The 22,284-nt window shown below is 35.9% G+C and overlaps 1 protein-coding gene across 2 annotated transcripts in view; it reads left to right on the forward strand.

Annotated features, from left to right (window-relative positions):
• Positions 1-22,284, forward strand: part of PPP3CA (protein phosphatase 3, catalytic subunit, alpha isozyme) — a 326,408-nt gene that overhangs the window by 228,197 nt on the left and 75,927 nt on the right. For both annotated transcript variants that reach the window (XM_014542987.1, XM_014542990.1), the window contains exon 3: positions 16,424-16,548. In XM_014542987.1, the coding sequence (XP_014398473.1) occupies positions 16,424-16,548 (125 nt within the window). The remainder of the gene's footprint in view (positions 1-16,423; positions 16,549-22,284) is intronic.

A 22,284-nucleotide genomic window follows, 5' to 3' on the forward strand; every position in this document is an offset into this window, starting at 1 on the left:
ACCTGATTCTATCTGCAAAAACTCGATTTCCAAATAAAGTTACATTCATAGGTACCAGTGCTTAGGACTTGAACATACCTTTGGGGGGACACAATTCAACTCAATGTCTAGTATCAGACAGGTTCAAAATGGAGGAACTGGGTGTCCCAGAAACATGCAGAGGACAGCAAGCGGGAAAGTGGGAGATCTAAGAACAGGTGATTTTTTGAAATTTAGCCAGTAACTAGGCACTAATGGTTTTTGTGAAGAAGTCATACAGCCCAAATAAAATCTTTGGGCTGAGATAAGGAAAAACAAGATTTCAATCATCTGTGGGAGGAAATTTGGACCCACATTTAAAGGTCCTGCAATACTGACCAGGTACCAATATAAGCTGTAAATCTAAAGTTGACCCTGTGGATCCTGTTCACTCTTAGAAGTGCCTTTCCTCAGACATGGAATAAACAACATCTCGGCAACTTTGAGATGTTAATATTGTTTCAGCAGCGTTCGTAAGTGCAGCATTATATATTTTAACTGCCTGGGCAATTTTTCAGCACACATAGTTAGATTTCGCATACATAGGATGCATTTGAATTATCCCAGGATGAAGATGTATTTGTTTTCGGAAATAAAACTGAAACACCTAAGAATTTGCATTCTGTACAACCATTGGGCATTATCTGCTCTTGAGAGCTTTACTACAGAATGAGCATGAGTTTGTTAGGTTTGTAAAGTGTTTGAAGATACTGTGAATAAAAGGTGTGTCCGATATAGAGGTTTATGATGATCATCTGTGTGTTTGTACCATCAATATTTCCAGAGTAACCACTCTGTATTTCCCAAATAGAGTGTGAGTTAGAAGCAATATGACTTAAATACTGTATTAAGAAACCCATCTCTTTTGTATCTCAATCAGAAAGTCTTTTGTAAATACCATGTTAATGACAGCTGTGGAAAGAGAAATATGGAAAGTGTGCTTAATGTAGAATTTTCTAATCCTTACAGGGATTTGAATCAATTTAAGATTCGATCATTCCCTAAGTGGGTTTTTATATAGTTATTTCGTTTCCAGTTTTCCATGCCTTTCTAACACTTGATCTTTGTACAAAAACTGCTGCCATCTTCAGAGACATGAGTCATGGTACTTAAAATGTTTTCACCATACTTTAGACATCATAGGATGCAGTAGGAGAGTAGGGTCTTGGCATTCACAATTTTTACATTCAAAGACTTGACCTTTCAGAGTGGGTCATTACACATGTATTAGTTTAGCTCATGCATGAGGCTAGCAGACCTCTTACTGTCTGAATTTCATTTTTGGCTTTTTTCTTTTTTTAAGTATTGTATGTCTGTTTGCCTGTATATATCTCTGTGTGTGTATTTTTTGTGGGAAAAAAAATGTCCATGCAAAGATAGCCAATTCCATTGGAAATGAGGAATGATGAGGTGATGACTTAGCCAGAAGGCTTTAGATAAACAGGAGTGGCATGTTAATGAATCCATCATAAGTTCTGTGCAGATATTAGACAAAGTGAATATTAAACTGTTTCGATGAGTTTTCCAGGTCCTGCCAACATTGCTCAAATAAGAACTTTTAAAATTTTAGCAAAGGCACTAGAATGGCTCCTGGAATTATCTTTAAGGTAAACAGAAGTACAAGAATTTCAGCCTATTTTTTTTTAAGCACAATGTTGTTTGTGATTGCCTGAAATACTCCCTTTGATACTTGACTTTGGCCCCCTCCTACTAACAACTGGGAGTGGGCACATGGCATACACTCCATTCTGTGGACACTGATTGATTCAGGAGTGAGCAGGGGACCACACTTGTTCCATGGTGCAGATTTGCTGGAATTGGTGGATCTGCTTCTTACTTCAGTGTGCCGGCAGGATGTGACTTGGAGAATACTCAGAGTAAGTCCAGTGCAGTAGAAGAAAATAAGGCCAATGTGCAGAGAGAAGCTGATAGGAGAGTGAAAATTAGGGAGGCTTCGTTTAAGCCAGAATCCATTATGTCTGAAGCCAGGTCTTATATTTTACTGCATTTTATGGGGGGAATACTATACTTAGTAATCTTTGTGAATTATAGGATTTTCAAAGATCTAGGGAGCAGATCCTTCATGTGTGTTAAGGTCTACGATATCTTATAGCCTCCCACCTCTATGCTAATAAGCATTTAAACTTCATTGCTATCTTTGAGGCTATTTTGAATTCTGATTCTCTGTGTTTTAAGATAAACCTTGAAACTCATGCTTTATGTTAAATACATTATATTTACAAACAGTGGAAAACATTGTGTACAGAAATTAATAATTTAGATACCAGTGAATATATAAGTGCTTTAATAATGAATTTCAATTAAGGGACTTTATAAATGATGGAAATTTAAAATGGTGGCAATAAAAATATGCTGCTCAACACCAAAATAGCAATTTCTATATAAATTTATTCATATGTAACTTCTATTTTAAATATCACTGCATGTTTTTCTGATTCAGTCATGTTGTGTGAAAAGAGATAAATAAGAAAGTAATGTCACCTGCTTGCACTTTGTAATTGTGGCCATCAGGTACCCATTACCTAGCATTAAAAAAAGAAGGCAATATATTAATGTAAGGTATATATTAATATAAAATATTAACATATAAACTCTTTATCCAGACTGATATTTTAACTTTGGAATGTTATTGTGACTATATATATATACATATATGGATCCAATCAAGAGGAGCTGAAGGGAGCTGTGGTATCACAGAGATAGGGAACTTACCTCATCTTGAATGACTAACCTGGGCCAGTTACTACCACATTATCAGATGTAATCTTCACAGTCACCGTACGTGGTCACTGCTACTGCCTTATTCTACACATTAGGAGCTTTAGGCTAAGATAGATAGTGACTTACTAGAGATGGGGAAGAATATTTCCTCTTGCCCAAATCCCTTCCTTGGCTCCTCTTTGGATGAAGTTCTCTAACTTCCTAACTTGGATGACAAAACCCTCGTTCTCTGGCTTTTGTTAATCTTTACAGTTTCATTACTTTTCATTTCTTACCTAATCTCCAAGTTTACAGATCTTCTTTCACTTTCTAAATTTGTCCCAAGTTGTTTCTTCTGCTGTGAGCAATAGGCCCTGTTGCTGTCCCCACCACGCAGTGAATAGCTCCTTTTCAGTCTTCAGGTTTCATCTTAAATACCACATCCTCCCGGTAAGTTCCCCAAGTCCACCACACTCACTGCCTTGTTCACTCATTCATATGGGAAATATATATTGAGGATTTTCTTTGTCCCGGGTACTATCCTAGGTGTTAGGAATATAACAGTAAGCAAAGAAGAGAAAAAACAAAATTCTTTCTAGCTGGTACTCTAATATTATTATTTAGTCCAGTGTCCCTCATTAAACACTTGCTTCAATGGAGGATTGATTATGTCTAAGTTGTTCTGTTACATTTTTAGGGTCTAACACAACAGGATATTGTAGGAATGTTGCAGGCATTTAATATTTATTGAATTGGGGCACAAATGAAGGACTTCATTTACATCTTAATTTATAGTGGTTGTATGGATGTATAAAAATGTTCTAACTGGCCCCTTGTATCTTTTCCCACTGCCATCATCGTAATACCAGCCCTCCTTGTCTTATGACTGTGTTATTACAGTGAATCTCTAATTAAAAGCAACCTAGCTTTCCATTTTTCCACAGCATTGGATTCTCCATAGAGTTGACATATTTATCTCCTCTCAGTATTGGGATTGATCTCCTTCTTAAAACATCTCATACTGAAATTCAAGTCCCTTCATAACCTAGTGTTGCCTTTCTACTCTAATTTATTCCCTGCTCTTTCCCATATACCTTTTAATCAATCCAATTATTTTGTAGTCCACTTATGCACCTGCCTACCTAAAGATCCCTTTTTCTTTTCTCACTTTACTAGAAATTTTATCAACACTGCTAGTCACTTCCCTTTAGTCTTCTTTTTTAGTCAGCCAACCTTTATTTTCACAATTTCTAATTTTCCTGTAAGACTCTGGCTATATCAGTAATATTCCTAAAGAAGTTTTAAGCAGTGAAATATATCTACCATCCACCTCTACCTCCTCCCCCACAACACACACACACACACACACACACACACACACACACACACACTACACCTAGAAAGAAAGAAACCTCACATGGGTAAAATAAAAACAAAAAGAAGCCTCCAAGGTAAAAACAAAAACAAACCAAAAAGAAACAACAATAAAAATAGAGCTTATTGTAATATGGCCCTACCCCTTCTCATGTATCCTTTAGCTCTACGGAACACACTTGAAACTAACGTGTGGCCTCAGCCACACTGGTCTTTGCTTGGTCTTCTGTTAGCAGGGCCAGCTCAGAGGCAGTCAGGGTGACTGCACGCTGCTGAGAGGAAAATTACTTGTTCATGACACAGAAGGAAAGGGCCATACTTCCATGCCTGCCACAGCAAACATTTAAAGGCCCATGTTTTTGGCTTCTTACCACTTCCTAGGAAACATCTCTAGGAAATAGAGAATAGAGTCTGACTTTATTCTTTTCTCTAGTTTGGAGGCATTTTAAATGTTAGGGAGCCTCTAGGCTAGACCCTTCTGAAACTTTTTTAGTCATCCATGTTGCACAAGTCAAGACCAGAGTGAAGCCCTTGGTCAAAGGTCCATCTTCTTATTGATGAAAGGTCAAATAAGTAGAAATTAAGCATTTGGAAGCCCCATCTTGTCTGTATTCATATGTATAAATCTTATATCCCAAGTATACCTGATGATTCCTAAAGGAATTAATTGTGTTTCTATTCCTTTACTATAAAATTATATATTATTCTTTAATCATTTCATAATGATATAAGCTTGTCTTTCCACCAGTTTTAAAGAATGACCATTTTTAAATTTTCTGTAACACTTTTCACATAGAGGAGCTTAAGAACTACCTGCTAATTAAGACTGAATAAAATATCCTAGTTTAAGAAGTTGTCTATTTTATAGGATTATTCACAATTTGTCCTCTCTAACATGAACTCTCCATATAAAGTATCAAATCATCGTAGGAAAAATCAAGTGTTCCTTTGTAAAATGTCCTTCAGTTTGTGATGTGACTAATAACAGAGATTTTATATTTTAAAAGATAGCCTTCTATGTATTTAGAACATTAAAAATTTTGTTTCAAATACATTAAATAAGAAATATAGAAGATGGAAAGAGTTCTGGAAATTTAATGAAGTGGATATCTAAGGACATGCAACTTGCAATTTTTTGATTTTATAAAACAAATGTTCCGCTAGTAAAAATCAGTTTAATAACTCACCAAACACATTATGAACATGCTTTTCTTTTCTTTTTTTAAATTTTGTTTTATTGCTTAAAAAATTTTTTTATTTTATAAAACAAATGTTCCGCTACTAAAAATCAGTTTAATAACTCACCAAACATATTATGAACATGCTTTTCTTTTCTTTTTTAAAATTTTGTTTTGTTGCTTAAAATATTACAAAGAGTATTACGTATGTCTCCTTTTTTTTCCCCCTTGCCCTTCCCCCAGCCTCCCCTTCCCCCCCCCCAGTGTCTTGTGTCCATTGGTTATGCTTATATGCATGCATACAAGTCCTTTGGTTGATCTCTTACCCCGCCCCCACAACCCTCCCTGGCCTTCCCGCTGTAGTTTGACAGTCTGTGAACATGCTTTTCAATTTTTTATTTTGTCAAGGGGAAAGAAAAGAGTTGATTGACAATCCTGATTGGGCTTTTTTTGCAATTCAAATATATATCATTCATCATTTTTAATTGATGAAAATTAAACTAAATTTGAAATTATGATTACTAATGAGTCACAAGTTGTAATGAGTTAGCAGCTATTTTGTTTTCCAAACACCTGCATTAATTTTCCATGATCACTTAGTTTGTATGTTATTTGCAACATGTTAAGCAAACATGATTTTTGCATAATTTAATTAGATATTTGTCAAATGCTGAAGAAACAGAAATAGAAGACAGGTTCATGCTCAAATTGGAAGTAAGAACCTATGTAATTGTACAAAGTATACAAAGATTGTATGCATGCTATGATTTAACTTTAGGTAACTGTGTCCCTAGTTGTATTCATAGAGATAAATAATATTAATGGTGTATATCACTATGAAATACAATAATCTCCGTAAGAGAAGTCTTCAATTGAATGAATATTAGCTATGAAATGGAAATTTGAGATAACCCATTATAAGTTTTAAAAAGTTTTAAATTGATACCCACTTTGAATAAACAAAACAATCTCAGACCTTTTGTTAATATAATTTGAAACTTCAAAATAAAAGCAACATTACTAAAAATAAATGTAAAGTATTTATAATTTTATATATGTTTTTAGAAAAAAATTATATCCTTCTGCTTCTGTTAAGATATTTGGGAGATGTTAAACAAGCAATGAAATCATTTGCTCATTGAAAATATTTAAAGGAGATGTAAGTCTTAAACCCATATTTCTTGACTAGTATGCAGAAGTTTTAGGATGGAAAGGGAAATACTCTAATGTCAGAAGGCCAATAATTTTTAATACTATTTGGTGTGTGTATGTCTTCTCAAGGATTCTGTTAAGTTCTTGAGACCAAGTTTCATGCCCTTTATTTCTTTATCGTCCCAATATAATTGACATAAGTAAAAAGTTATTCAGTCTTTGATGTTATTTATTCATCGTTTTAATACAGCACATTTAATAAATACCTTCTATTTATTTTTTCAGGTATATAATTGAATAATTAATTCTGAAATATCTGCTTAATGAAGGATGATAAGAAAATGATAGATTAAGGAAAATTAGACAGAATTAATAAATAAGCTTATTGTCATTATTAAAATTATATTCCAGAAAGTACTTTTTTCTTAACTAAATTTTAAATGAATGTGTTCTAAGATGTCTAAGTTGTTCACATAGTTTTAAAAATTGCTCAATTAAGAATTAAAACTTCCATTTTTACATATGCCTCATATAACCAATAAGCTTGTATATTTTTTATTGAGGAAGTGATAACATTTAATCCATGCCTTCTTTTTATGAAGTCATTTAAGTATTTTTTTTCAGGAATAGTACTTTTAGCTTTGTTCACTTACCAGGAGACATAAATATAGCTAATTACTTGAAAGTCAGTAATAGGGAAAGCCCATTTCTAATATCCCCACTGACTATAATTGCCAAATTAATGATGGATATGTGGACTCTAGAATTCCATATCATTAACTTGCTTTCCTTGAGTTTAAAAAATATTAAAAACAACATCTTTTCAATTGTTAAAATTTGAGTAGTGTTATGATAAGAATAGAAGATGACTCACTTTTTGCCTACTCAACTGAGTTTTCCAAAAATCTAGTAAGAGTCAGCCTTGTAAAACATCCTTTTGGTGAAATACCTTGTGTTTCTTCTATTACTATGTTACTTTCAGCTTTTAAAACATCACTACCATTACACAGCCATGGAACAGAGCGGTCTTGTAAATGAGCTTTGCCACAATAGAAAACAAGACTACCTGGAAATTCGTCATGGTGTTGTTACCCACTGCAAGATTGGTAATATTACTAAAGCCATTTGGAAATATGTCCACTCTTAGAAAATGGAACTTGTGGAGCATGAGACCTAGTCTATTTGATTTTAGCCTTAACATCTTTCAACATATAATCCATAACATGCATTTGGATAAAAAGTAGAAAATAATAGAGTAACTTTTTGTATGTTTTATTTGTGGCTACATTGATTGCAGGCACTTAGATCATCTAGCTAAAGATTGCAAATCATCCTTGATGTTTCTTAGGTAGACAACCTCTGCCAGGTCCACTATTTCACATTGTATGTCTGGGTATTCCTGCGCCACAGCATGTTAAGTTTTTTTTTCCTCCCTTATATATTTTCATTTAGTTAAAAAAAAATTTACTTACAAAAAGGTTTATTATGAAGCTCCTTATAGATGAGGCATCTGAGGTCTCCTACAAAGATTAAGTATCTTGTCCTAGTTACACAAGTGGCAAGATAGTCGAAGTCTAAAGAAATGTAAAAACAGAGTAGAATGTGTCTATATAAAGGAGGCAATTGGGAAAAGCAAATTGGAAGAGTCCTTGGATTCTATAGATAATACAGCTGATTCAGGGAGCATGAATAAGAAAATGATTAATTAAGAGGCCACAGCTAATTAATTAAGGTCAATCAGCAGGAATATACATACAAACTAAAAAACTAACAAACAGCAATTATGAAAACAAGAGATCTAGGTTCATATCTGCACCATTACACTAGGCTGTCTCTCCTTGTGGAAGAAATAACGCATCTAGGTAAAAGCAAAAGGCTAAATTGAAAGAATACTGTGGCCACAGATACCAAACAGTTTTTAAAAATATCAAAATACTAGAGGCCCGCTGCACAAAATTTGTGCACTCAAGGCGGGGACTCCCTCAGCCCAGTCTGCATCCTCTCACAGTCCAGGAGCCCTTGGGGGATGTCTGACTGACAGCTTAGGCCTGCTTCCTGCAGGGAGTGGGCCTCAGCTGGCAGTTGGACAGCCTAGTGCTGCCACGGAGGCAGGAGAGTCTCCTGCCACTGCTGCTGCGCTTGCCAGCGGTGAGCCCAGCTTCTGGATGAGTGGCACTCCCCCTGTGGGAGCATACTGACCATCAAGGGGCAGCCCCTGCATTGAGCGTCTATTCCCTGGTGGTCAGTGTGCGTCACAGTGACCGGCCATTCCACTGTTGGGCCAAAACCAGCTCTCTGACATCCCCCGAGGTATCCCAGATTACTAGAGGGTGCAGGCCAGGCTGAGGGACCCCACTGGTGCACGATCAGGGCCGGGGAGAGACACAGGAGGTTGGCCATCCGGGGAGGGACTGCAGGAGAGATCCAGGGCTCTTGCCCAGTCCCAATTGGCCAGACCCCAGCAGCAAGCTAACCTACCGGTCAGAGTGTCTGACCCTGGTGGTCAGGGCATGTCATAGCGACTGGTCAACCAGTCAACTGCCATCTGGTGGTCAGTGCATGTCATAGCGAGCTGTTGAGCAGCCTTAGCATATCATTAGCATATTACACTTTGGTTGAACGGCCTACTGGACACTTAGTATATTAGGCTTTTATTATCTAGGATAGGTTTAGGAGACCCAAGATAGGAATGTTAAGATCTGTATGCCTTAACATTCAGGGTCCTGGAGGGAGTTCATGGGGATTTGAAACCTGGATCAGTATTTCAAAAAACGAAGAGAACGGCCCTGACAGTGTGGCTCAGTGGTTAAGTGTCAACCCATAAACCAGGCGGTCACGGTTTGATTCCTGGTCAGGTCACATGCCCCGTTTCTGGCTCCATCCTTAGTAGGGGGTGTGCAGGAGGCAGCTGATGTATGATTCCCTCTCATCATTGATGTTTCTATCTTTCCCTCTCCCTTCCTCTCTGAAATTAATTTTATAAAAAGTGAAAAAATAAGCATTCATTTGTAAATAAGTATATATAAGTACATAAGTTTTCAAATTTATTTGCATTTGGCTGAAATTAAATCAACTCATAGTGTTCATCCAATATTCTTGATTGACTGTGATGAAAATTAAGTGTTTAGTGAACTACATAATGTAAATAAATCCACATATCAAATAACCAATAGTTTCCACTACTGACCAAACTTGACACATGAACAGAGTGATGACCAAATTTTATTAAAAACCACTTAGGTATTATACATAGTTATTATTTATTAATATCACAGCCAAAATCGTGACTTAATTCCATAATGTTATTATGAGTCCTTAATAGTTAGGCTCTTACTTAAAATCTGGATTGTTGCTGAAATGAAAAATAGTAATAACAGATAAAAAAAAAGACCATTCTAATTCAATAATTAAGTTCTCCCAGTAAACATAATCTTGTAAAGCATTCAACCCATGAAGAAAAGAAAAAACTTCAAAAAATAATTTCAGTGACAGGAACATTCATCTTTAGGATAAAAAAAATAAAAGTTTCAATTTATTTTTCTACTGATTGGAATAAGCACTGTGAACATACCATGGTGTTATATATGCTTGGTCCTACAAAGTAGTTTAGAAACACAGACTATTTTAGTTTCTTTCCACATCTAATTATAATTATAACTGAGATTTAAGGGATTTATGAAGCATCTAGTACTGGATTGTTGTGATTATCTATTATAATCTACAATATAGTGCACTCTTTTTTTTTTTGCAATTATCCTGTTACATTTTTCATCAATACTGGCTAACAGACAGTTTATTTGTCTTTGTTAATTAGCATTATAAATATAAATAAGTGTTTGAAATTATTGCTATTAATCTACACTGATACTATTATTGTTATGTACTTAATTTCATAGCTTTTTAATAAAAACCTTGAAATTTGTGTTTAGCAAATTTTTATTTGATTTAGAGACTTTTTGTTATTGTTTGATACTATCAAACTATAGTTCCCTGGATGATAATTTATGTTTTGTGTTTTACAAAGTACCTAACATCTGTTTAACATTTGAAAAATAACATTCACTATGGGGGAAATTTAATTATTTTGAAGTGTACCTCTTTAGTGAATTATACCACTGTTATTTTTTTCTTGGTTAGTTTGTTTTATAGTTGATGAAGATTTCTAGAGATAAATGAATGCTGAAATAAACTCACTTTTATCTCAGGAATTGCCTGATTTAAAAAGTTTACACATTCTGCTATTAAAGTACACATATTTGTTCTGGCTGGTTTGTACTTGAATTTATCATCCACTGAAGGTTACATAATCCTGGATTACCAACAGCGGGAAACAGATACTATGTTCTTGTGATACCCACTGTGTTTAACTTCTAACAAAACCTCTAGTCTAAAGCAAGATCGTTCTCTGTGAAATTGGAAAAAAAAAAAATGTAGCAGATTGAAGATTCAAAGACCCAACATATAAATTGAACAGGTTGCCCCGCTCATGCTGAGAATTAGACATACTGACAGTCCCTTAACATTAGAAATTTTATTGTCTTGGGGAAATGTGGAAAAATGTTGGGTTGAAGTGAATGAAGCTGAAAGTAGAGTGGAACTCTAATGCTGCAAGTTGCTTGGCAATTCAGTTACATCTTTTCTAAAAGAAAAATTACAATCTGTTAGTTGAGTAGAAACTGGGAAAACTTGTAGAAGTTATTCTGTTTCATGCAAGCCTTCCCAGATGATGAAAGCCAGTATTTTGGAGGAACTGAAAGTTCTTTATAGAAAAATAAGTGAGTCAGGAATTAAAAGAACTTGACTTCTAAATCATAATATTGGTGCAATTTTGAAATGCTGGTAGATAAAAAATCTATTTTTTACCTGCAGTTTATTGTTTGACAGTTTTTTGTTTGTTTGTTTTTAACAACTACTCCTCTGTCTCCAGGCGTCCTAATTTGCATAAGCTTTCTTTAACCTGGAATTCTGTGACATAACGTTTTTGTTAGTGTCAATAATAAATGGACTCAATGATGTTTTTTGATGTATTTCCTTTTTTTTATAGGCAAGTAAACAGGACCAATGTGTAAGTCTGAGCATCAATGCAAAGCTGTTTTAAATAGTTTATATGAAAGTGTATATTTAATATTACATTTTAAAAATAAGTCTTCTACTCAGGATGATAGCTTTATCAGAGTGCTTTAAAAGCTATAAATTGTATAGCAATTATATTGGGGCCTCATATTAGTATGTACAATACTGTCTAGTGTTTATATTTTCCAATGTAATTTAATTGTCCATGTGAATTTAGAAACAATGGAATTTTTTGAAAAAATATTTCAGTAATAATATGGATATACTGTTTTGCAGATTCACTGAATTAATTTAGACAAGTGATGGTGAACCTATGACACGCGTGTCAGAGGTGACACGCGAACTCATTTTTTTGGTTGATTTTTCTTTGTTAAATGGCATTTAAATATATAAAATAAATATCAAAAATATAAGTCTTTGTTTTACTATGGTTGCAAATATCAAAAAATTTCTATATGTGACACGGCACCAGAGTTAAGTTAGGGTTTTTCAAAATGCTGACACGCCGAGCTCAAAAGGTTCGCCATCACTGATTTAGACATACGTACCTAATTGCACACACACTGTACGCATGGTTGTTGTTTGGAACACCTGACCCTTCTCAATGGAGAGTTACCAGCATTTCTCTGGTCAGGAGGTAGAAGGCAAAGGCTTGGTCCCAGTTGGTTATCTTTCCCACTTCCTCCTCCTTCTGCCTGAGATTATTTTCTGAAGGGCCTGTTTGTCCTCAGTATGCTGGCCAGTATCTTGTCTACTTAGCAGTGTGCTGGTTTCAGGGACTCATAGACTTACTCTGTGACTGATTCATTATCCAGCTTGACAATCACAAGGCCTTACTCAGCTCACTACAAAGAGCTCCTTGTACTGGCCCGGCTGTTTATTTCTGTTTCTCTTTAGCACTACTTTGCTGTAATCTACAGTGAGTAAAGTCTTAAACTTGTTTAATGACTCCCTAATTGCTATACTGACCACTAATCTCCAAATAATTCCTCCTTTGTGGTGGGTGGCTTTACACACACACACACACACACACACACACACACATGTGCACATGCACTTATATTCATATATACTTGAACACCCTTAATGATTTAAAAGCTCAATCACTAGCTCGCCAGCAATGGTATTAGAAATAAAGACTATTCCCTTCCCTAAGAAATAGACACATCCTTTTTGTATGTTATTTTCAGTTTCCTACTTCAGAATTCTGTATTCTCCTTCAGAAGACATAGATCAAAAGTTGTTGGCACATTGTGTGTGAGAATCATTTCCAGTAAAGTTTTATTTAATATGGGCTGCAGTCTTCAAGGGAGGGAAGCAAAATTGAAAGGCAGTTACTCAAAAGTAATTGCTTAGGTATTTCTTACTAGGTACTAGTGGATTATTTAAGCATAATTTGTGTATATCCTGGTAGTAAAATAGAGACAGGTATAAATGTGTAAGCATTGCTGGATGTTGGTCACACTTGCATCTTTTGGTTGTCCTAAGGATGTTAGAGTAACCTCATTCAAAACCAACCTGATTGCCCCATTTAGGGAAAAAATCAAGAAGGAGATAATGACCACATTGCCACCTTCTCACCAAATGGTTTCAACTGCTCAGTGTACCTAGTTGTTCTCACTTCTCCAGTATAAAAACAAATGGAGGACCGCTTCTCATGGGGAAAAAGCCTTCATCTTGTGACACATTAGGTGGCTAATAAATAAGGGTAACAATGGTGGGGGGGGGGACGCTACATTTTATTTCATTATCTTTGATGTGCCAATTTCATTGAAGGCCATAACTTTGTACATTTCTAATGGAAATATGCACAGCTCTGTTAATAAAGATATAGTATTTTTTAGAATCTTCAGATAGATGGAGGGTTCTTTTCATAGAAAATAGGACTACTGTGAGACTTGCCACAGTCAGGACAAAATATGGAGAGACAGACTGGTTTCCTATAGGTAAAGATATCAGACAAGGGTGCATTTTTGTCTCTCTATTTGTTTAATTCATGTGCAGAACATATTATATGAAAAACTAGGCTAGACTCAGGGGATGTAGGAGTGAAAATTGGTGGAAGAAATAGCAATAACTTAATATATGCAGATGGCACCAACTTACCGGCAGGAAGTAGCACTGATTTGAAACGACTTCTGATGACAGTAAAAGAAGAAAGTGCCAAAGCAGAACTGTATTTGAACATCAAGAAGATAAAAAAATCACGACTGCAGAAGAAATACATAACTTTAACATAGACAGTGAAGACATTGAAATTGTTAAAGATTGTGCTTAACTTGATTTAGTCATTAATTCAAATAAAGACTGTAGCCCAGAAATCAAGAGAAGGCTGTGACTTGGAAGCACAATAGTGGAAGAATTAGGACAGATCACTAAGAGCAAAGATGTGTCATTAGAGACCAAGGTTAAGATCATCCACACCCTCATATTCCCAATTACTATGTAAGAACCTGAGAGCTGGACAGTGAAGAAGGCTGATAGGGAAAAAAAAATGGGTTCATTTAAAATATGATGTTGGAGAAGACCTCTATGGATAATCTGGACTACCAGAAAAATAAACAAATCAGTCCTAGAGAAAATTACGCCTGAAGCATTGCTGGAGGCAAAAATGGCAAAACTGAAGCTGTCCTACTTTGGAACATGAGAAGGGAGGGTCCTTTGGAAAATATAATATTGTAGGGAAAAATAGAAGGCAGCAGGAAAAGAAGAACCTAATATGAGATGGATTAACTCCATAAAAGAAGCCATAGGCATGAGTCTCCAGGAGCTGACCAGGCTGTTGGGGACAGGACACTGTGGACGTCACTCATTCATAAGGCCACTCAGCATCATGGAGCAACAAGGAACGCTTTTATTCCCTGTATGTGGTTCTGTTTTTCATGCTGTTGGACACCATATTTCTATTAGTGCTGGCACCTAGTTGGGTACCCTGCCCACCAGCAATATTCCATTGGAACTGAAAAGCAAATAATTAGAAGCTCTGGGAAGGTGGGAAGTAGGGGTATATGTTGGTGCAGAATGAACTTGAAGATATAAAATAACTTGTCAAAGTCTGGATGTTCAGGAAGTGCTGTTAAAACTAAGTGACATTGAAGATGAAAGACCCTAGTCTCATGGGGAATTGGAGACTGTAACAACCCAGCAGATGGCTTGCCTCATTAGGTGGCGCTTGTACTGTACTTATCTTTGGACACCAGAGAATGGAGGGGGGAGGGGCATGGCATCGCATACAGGTAGCCATTTATGAAGTTCACATTAGGTTCCAGGAACTCTTCCAAGCCCTATGCTACATTAACACGTGTACTGCTTACAGAAGCCCAGGCAGGTAAAGTACTGTAATCACTGATACATTCATTCTGTGAATCTCTTAGTGTTCAGGAAACAGCCACATCATGTTCATCATTTAATCACAAAATTATTTTAAAATATTAAATATGTATACATATATAAAACATACAAAATGTCAAACATGTTATAATATGGTGGTTAACAGCAAAAGCTTTGAATTAGGCAAATCTGAAATTAAACCCGGGGTCATCCATATTTAACAGTGACAATGACTAACCTCAGTTAGCCACACTGTTTTCTTATCTGTATAATGGAGATAATACTTTTTTTTAAGGACTTTCAAAGTCATGAATCTTAAAATAAGGATAAAATAAGTGGGTTTTGAAAAAAGACCACATAGCTCTTTCAAGAATTTTGGTTAAAAAGAGAAGGTGAGAAAGTTAAGGAATAATAATTCCTAGTGATTTTTGTGTACTATGTTTACAGGATTTTTTTTTCATTTCACAATTTACTTTTTTCATTTTTAATATCTAATATTGAAGTTCATCTTATAAAAATGTTTCTTTAGAATTTACATTTAATTGAATCTTTTTCTGTCTCAGTGATACATCGTACAGGATGGGCAAAAGTAGGTTTATAGTTGTTCATACAGAAAATAATACATACAATAAGTAATGAATAAAAGAATAAAATCTTGTTCTATGTATTCACAACTGTAAACCTACTTTTGCCCACCCCTGTATAATGATCTTTATAATAAAAGGCTAACATGCAAATCAACCGAAGTGCATAACGACTGGTCACTGTGATGTGCACTGACTACCAGGAGGCAGACGCTCAACGCAGGAGCTGTCCCCTAGTGGTCAGTGCGCTCCCACAGGGAGAGCACCACTCAGCCAGAAGCCGGGCTCATGATTGGTGAGCAAAGCGGTGGTGGCAGGAGCCTCTCCCACCTCCACCACAGCGCTAAGGATGTCCGACTGATGGCTTAGGCCTGCTCCCTCTCAGCTCCAAGACTGCAAGAGGGTGTAGGCTGGGCTGTGGGACCCCTCTGAGTGCACAAATTTCATGCACCAGGCCTCTAGTGTGTTCTATAATTAATGGCATTTTAGATTTTATGAACTACAGATTTTATGATACATATCAACATTTCTTTTTCTTCAGGAGATAGTAACATGTAGTAGTTATACATTCAGAGTGCAGTTGTGTATAGATTATGTCAAATTCCTGAACCTTTGCCTCATCCCTTACCTGCAAAAGGAAATGTATATTCCACAACATTGTTAGTATTACATTAGAAAATGTGTATAAATTTTTTAGCACAGTGTCTTCTGTAGAATTATTAAATGCAGAATAATAGCCATTATTGTTATTTTTATCCTTATTTTTCCAGCAAATCTGTGAATTCATAGACCTGGATGCTAGAGTCAATTCTGCCACTAATTAACTTTGGAATTTCTCTCTCATTTTCCTGTTTTACAAAATAATCTTTTGTCTAAGATGATCTCTGAATTCCTTCTGGCTTTAAAATTTTATAATTTTATTATCTAATTCAGAGTCTTAACATAATGTGGCCATAAAATGAATTTATTTATTTATTTATTTATTTATTTCAGTTTGTGGGGACATCCATGGACAATTCTTCGACTTGATGAAGCTCTTTGAAGTGGGGGGATCTCCTGCCAACACTCGCTACCTCTTCTTAGGGGACTATGTTGACAGAGGGTACTTCAGCATTGAAGTAAGTCCACATCATTTCTTTTTAGCTGCTCAGTCAGTAATGGATCAACAGTATCTTAGTAAAGTAAAAGTGGTAAATACCATTGCCTTAAGGAAATCCCTAGTCTATAACAATGAATTCTAATATACTTAATTCTTGGGATATTACATCTCCTGTTTTCAATTGATTCCCATATGTTTTTTTAAATTTATTTATTGTCTAAAGTTTTACATATGTCTCCTTTTTCCCCACTTGACTCAGTGTCTGTGTCCATTGGTTACGCTAATATGCATGCATACAAGTCCTTTAGTTGCTGTCTAACCACCCCCCACCCCACCATTTGTCTCTGGATCTATTCTTGTTCATCAAATTATGTTGATCATTATATCCCATATGTTTTTTAATGTATAGAGATGCCAAGGAAATGGCTAAAAGTAAGATTTTGCCTTTTGTATCTTTTATATATTTGCAACTTTTCAAAAGTTACATCAGATTTACATTACATAATTCTGTTTTCTGTTAGAGAACTAATCAATGTTGATTAAATATCCAGGAATGTGCTTGCATGGATGCTTTATAATTATGAAACAACAAGCTATTTTTGTAAATCAGTAGTCAAGTGTGCCTCTGTGTCTGCATTTGTGTGTGTGAATATGTGTGAGTGCGCTTATAGGTGCTGGGCTTTGTCTTTTGACACCTGCCATCTGACCAGGGTAATTTGTTAAACTCATTAATTAAAACACAACAGATAACCTTTGAGTAGAGGTTCTTGCTCAGCCTCCCATCTGCTTCTAGTAGAAATTATGTTCAAAATAAAGGCAAGCATCTTGTTTTATTCACATGTTTGTTTTTCCTGGTGCTTAACATGGTGTCATACATAGAAAGGGCTCATTAAAATTTATTGAAAGAAATGGTTTAATAGGAATACATTTGAAAGAAACAGTTTATGATGTAGTAGCTGACATTATAAGTGTTCTAGGAAAAAAGCATTAAAAAGAAAAACTATTTTTCTTAATTAAAGACCCAGTTAAAATTTCCTTAAGTCTCACACCAATATCAGGTATTTATAATAGTCATATAAAAGAAACTCTAGGTTTTTAAATTTTCATAATAATTTATTTACTATAGGAATATTTAATATTTAAAAACATGTCACTCTTAAACAGATTTTGTTTTTAAAACCACCATACTATATTTTTTGGTTATTCAATTCACCTCAACTCATTGACTAAATATACATATACATATTTCCACCAATATATTAATCATTTCTTTATTTAAGGATCACATATTTATTAATAATAATGAGGAAAGGAGAGGTGGTGTTGGTACATAAGTCCAAATGGAGAAAGTACATTTTTAGAATTTCTTCCTTTTGGAAAATATGTATTATCAAGTACATAAAATGTATGATCTGGACTGTAGGGAATATGAAGACATATATATCCTTGCTCCCTAGAAAACTAAATTTATGTTGTAAAATATAACTTTTTTTAAAAAAGCTCTATAGAATCAAAAGCCAGAACTAGTGGTCATCTAGGATTCAATTATTATTTGAACTGATTATTAAAATCTTGTGATAAAGGAGGTACAGAAAATAATTGCCATTGGAATATAGAAAAGTGGGAGAATATTGAGAGGGCACACATGGCTGGAGAAGACTGAGTCAAAGAACAAGTACGAGTTGCCTAGGAGGGAAATCAAAGCGAGAAAAGGATAGAAGAAGAAATTATTAAACCTCATAGATTTCATTCAGGTGTTCGCTTGACCCACTTAGTAGGAAAGAGTGATTGAGTACATTTTAAGACCTTTCTGTCTAGGACTAGTATGTGCCAAGAGTAAGGGGGGCGGGGGGAAACCTGCATAATGGTAGTCTGAACAGGATAGAACTTTATTTCTCTCTCCAGTAAAAGTTCACAGGTGGGCTGGTGTGACATGCATAGTGCCAGGGCCCAGACTCTTTCTGCCTTGTTGCTCTGATGTGCATGGTCTCATTCCAAAGTCAAATTCGTGGCCCAAGACTGCTGCTACCCCACCTTAAGCCATCATGTCCCCATGTTACATTCAGCTAGAAGGAACAGAGGAAAGAGAAGGGTATGTCCTCTCATTTAAAGGGGTTTGTTTCCCAGAAATGGCACAATTACTTCAATTTGGGTCAGGTTTGTTGATATGCCAAAGGTGATTTCACTGTGTAGCCAGATTTGAGAAAGACTATAGAGACAGAAAACAGCAATGGGAGGTAGAGTTTCTGCTACTTTCCTTAAATTAGGGTTGGGTGGATATTTTTAAAAATTATTTTGGTAACTCTAAAATTCATCTTATTTATCTAATATTTATATGCTCCTATGAACGGTTCTGAGGATGAATAAAATAGGTATTCTCATTTCCTGGAAGCTCACCTTTTAAGCAAGGGATGACCAAGACTATCCCATTGGGAGTTATTCTTTTTATTAGCCAAATGATGGAGTGTGATAGTGGACATTTTTTAATTATATTTATTATTTTTAACAATTTAATTCATCTTTTTTTTTACCTAATAAAAGACAATAGCACCTTTTCTTATTAATTTGCTAATAAGATAAAGTACTAAATCATATGGCACAGATGGACTTTATGTCTCACCTATTCCAGGTTTGAATTACATTTCTTAACCTACGGGTTTTTATTTACCTTTTATTATTTTACTTGAAGAGTTTGAGTTTTTGAATCTCTAGCCTCAAACCATTTGAAATTTTCTAAACTTGCCCTAATTAGAGCTTTTTAAAACTCTGGTTTTTTAAAGGACAGATGTTTAGAAGCAGTAATCACTAATGTGTTTCTCTGCAGATTTTTTTTAGTGTAAATTAATCTATATATTTGAACTATGGAAGTTGAGATATTTTGTGTAATATGCACCTTTTAAATTAAAGCAGAGATCAAAGAATGAAACCAAATGTTGGTGACATCAAATGTAGGCATCACAGGACATTTAAAAGTTCTGAGATGCATATATCAGAGTCCCCATCATCAAAAAGAGCTCTTTAATTAAATTCCCAGAATCTGAGAGTACAGCCCTCAGGACTTGCCACATGCATACAAAAGTGACAAAAATGTGATATAGTCTTACATGTAAAAATGATCCATTTTGATTAAACTCTGACCTTTGAGGGACTTTGGGATTTCTCAGTGATATTGTCATGTTTAAAATAGAACAGACATTTATATAAAATATACTTACAGAGAATACTTCGGGGCTTTTTATTGTGGATTAAGGAAACCAACATTGTTTGCATGCGATAAATGCTATTGTTTGGGAGGTATAAATGATTTCATTTTTCCCGTACAGCTTTGCACGGAACACGTAAATGTCTTCCTTTCATGCGTGCAGAAACCTAGGTGCAGGGAGAGTCGCGCACATAGTAAATGGCAGTGCTGGGATTCAAAGTCTGTGCTCTTGCCGCTGCACCCCATACCTTGGCCATGTCTTCACTAAAAGAACCACAGGAAAAAAATGGATACCTCAGGAATGCAGAAACGGATGTACACTCTCATATTCACTTACGAATGTACAAATACACTCACACAGCCTCTCCCCACTGATGTATTCTGAAGGTTACAGCATGCACTATAAAATATTCTCTTTGAGTACAATGCTGTTGGTTTAAGAAAAATCCTAAAATAAGAGCTCAGTTTTTCAGCCTGCACTACCCTAACAGGCTTCAAAAGGTTCTTCATTCATCTGAATAATTCAGGGCACCGCTGCAGGTATCCTCCTTTGGCTCTCCTCTGGGCAAAGAAGAGCACTTAAGTTTAATTTTTACCAAATCGGCTTTGAAGAGTGGGTTCGGATTTCATACAGTCTCTGCCGGGTGGTTTTACAGGCACCAGGTAATGTGCTCTGGGCAGTACATAGAGCTCATTTTATGTACTCACTCCCTGCCTCTCCCCCCATCTTCTCTTCTTGCCAAGATCAGAAACCATTCCCCACAAAGTTAGCCCAAGTACAACAAGCAAGCTTTTGAGTAGTGATGAAAGAGGTCATTTTGTTTAGGGTAATAATTTGTCTCACGCCAAATACCATCCTCTTTCTGATGATTGCACTATGCTACCTAACGTCTTTGATCAAGCATATGTGTATGTATATATATATATATAGGTCCACGTCTGAGTGTGTTTCTCTGGGTTATGCTACCTAACGTCTTTGATCAAGCATGTGTGTATGTATATATATAGGTCCACGTCTGAGTGTGTTTCTCTGGGAAGGCAGGGAAAGACAGAATTTCAAACAGAGGCAAGCACAGCTGTTTCCTTCTATTCACTTCCCCAGACTCCCTTTCCAGCCATTGTGCCTGGCACTGCCGTGAGCTTAGCAGCAAGCCATCCCCACCCCCCACCCCCGCCCCTGCTGTACTTACATCCAGATCTCAGCCCAGGCCTCAAACACGTTTAAGCACAAAGAGTTGTGTTTATTCACTGTAAATCCATAGACTAGAAAGAACCCCAGCAATGTTCCATGCTTCTGCCGAGAATAACAAGCGAGCGATACAGCAAGCAGTGTTAGGTGGTAGAGGGATGCCACAGACACAAGGAAGAAAGTGTCTGGCTGTGTCCTTGCAGCCGACTGTCTGTATAGCACAGGGCTGCTCCTCTGAGTGCTCATCAGACCCAGTGAATGATGTCTTGGAGGGGCTGCATTTGACATTGCAGGAATTTTGATCTTTTCCCAACCAGTGCACATCCTTCACCTGGCTGTCTTATGAGTGAGAGATGGCCTTTTTTATTGTAGTGTGTCACTGCACAGTAGGTATTTTAGAGAGCTGGTTGATATATATTTGGAGCTGTATACATATTTTTTACTTGCTTGCTTCCTCTTTTACATTCTTCTTTACTCCCCTGGGCGAGTTTTCAAGAATACATATCATTAAGAGGCATGAATTACAAAGTAAATTACGGCACTGCTATTATCAAAGAACCAATTAAACTAATAAAGAAAATGATATCCTGAGTGTTGCTTCATAGAGGAAGACAGATAAATAGAAGAAGGCTATCTTTATGATGAAAATTGATAAAAAGGTAGAGAATGCTCAGTCTCTCTGTTGAGTAACCCAAGCTAATTTGAAGTTGTAAATATTTGTTTAATTGTGTAGAGTAAGACTGGAAAGACAGTCAGGGTCCAGTTGAAAGTGATTAGTGCAGCTAATTTACATCTCACCTTGCAAAAGGGCCTAAGTAACTTGCCTATCTTCACCTTCACCATTTAATCCAGTGACAATTTTACTCATTAGCCATCTGATACCACATAGATGAATATACCCAATTATTTAGCTGATTTGTATTTCATTGCTTATTGATTGTGATAATTTTTTATAAGAGACCTTCCTTTTTAAAAATAATATCAGGTTATGATTTTGTTTAAGAGCTTTGGCTCTCCAGAATGTTAGAACTTTAGAAGGCAAAATAGTTGCCAGCAAGACAGTGTTGTGCTTGGCAGCCCTCTCCCACCAGATGTTGAGGGTGAAGGCTGGCAGGGCTCCACTCTCCAATCCACCCTGCCCTTTCATTTGCCATGCCACTTCTTCCATGTTGGCTGCATTTGTGGTTTTATTCAGTGTTTGGGAAGATATTTTATTCTTGCCACAGGGGAGAAGGAAATAAAATGTGAAAACAGGATTCTTATTTTTAGGGTATTTTGAGCCAAGAATTTGGAAATTGCCTTTCTTTCTTTTTTTCTTTCTTTCTTTCTTTCTTTCTTTCTTTCTTTCTTTCTTTCTTTCTTTC

Source organism: Myotis brandtii, unplaced genomic scaffold (assembly GCF_000412655.1).
Source record: "Myotis brandtii unplaced genomic scaffold, ASM41265v1 scaffold1087, whole genome shotgun sequence".
In the NCBI taxonomy this organism is placed as follows: domain Eukaryota; kingdom Metazoa; phylum Chordata; class Mammalia; order Chiroptera; family Vespertilionidae; genus Myotis; species Myotis brandtii.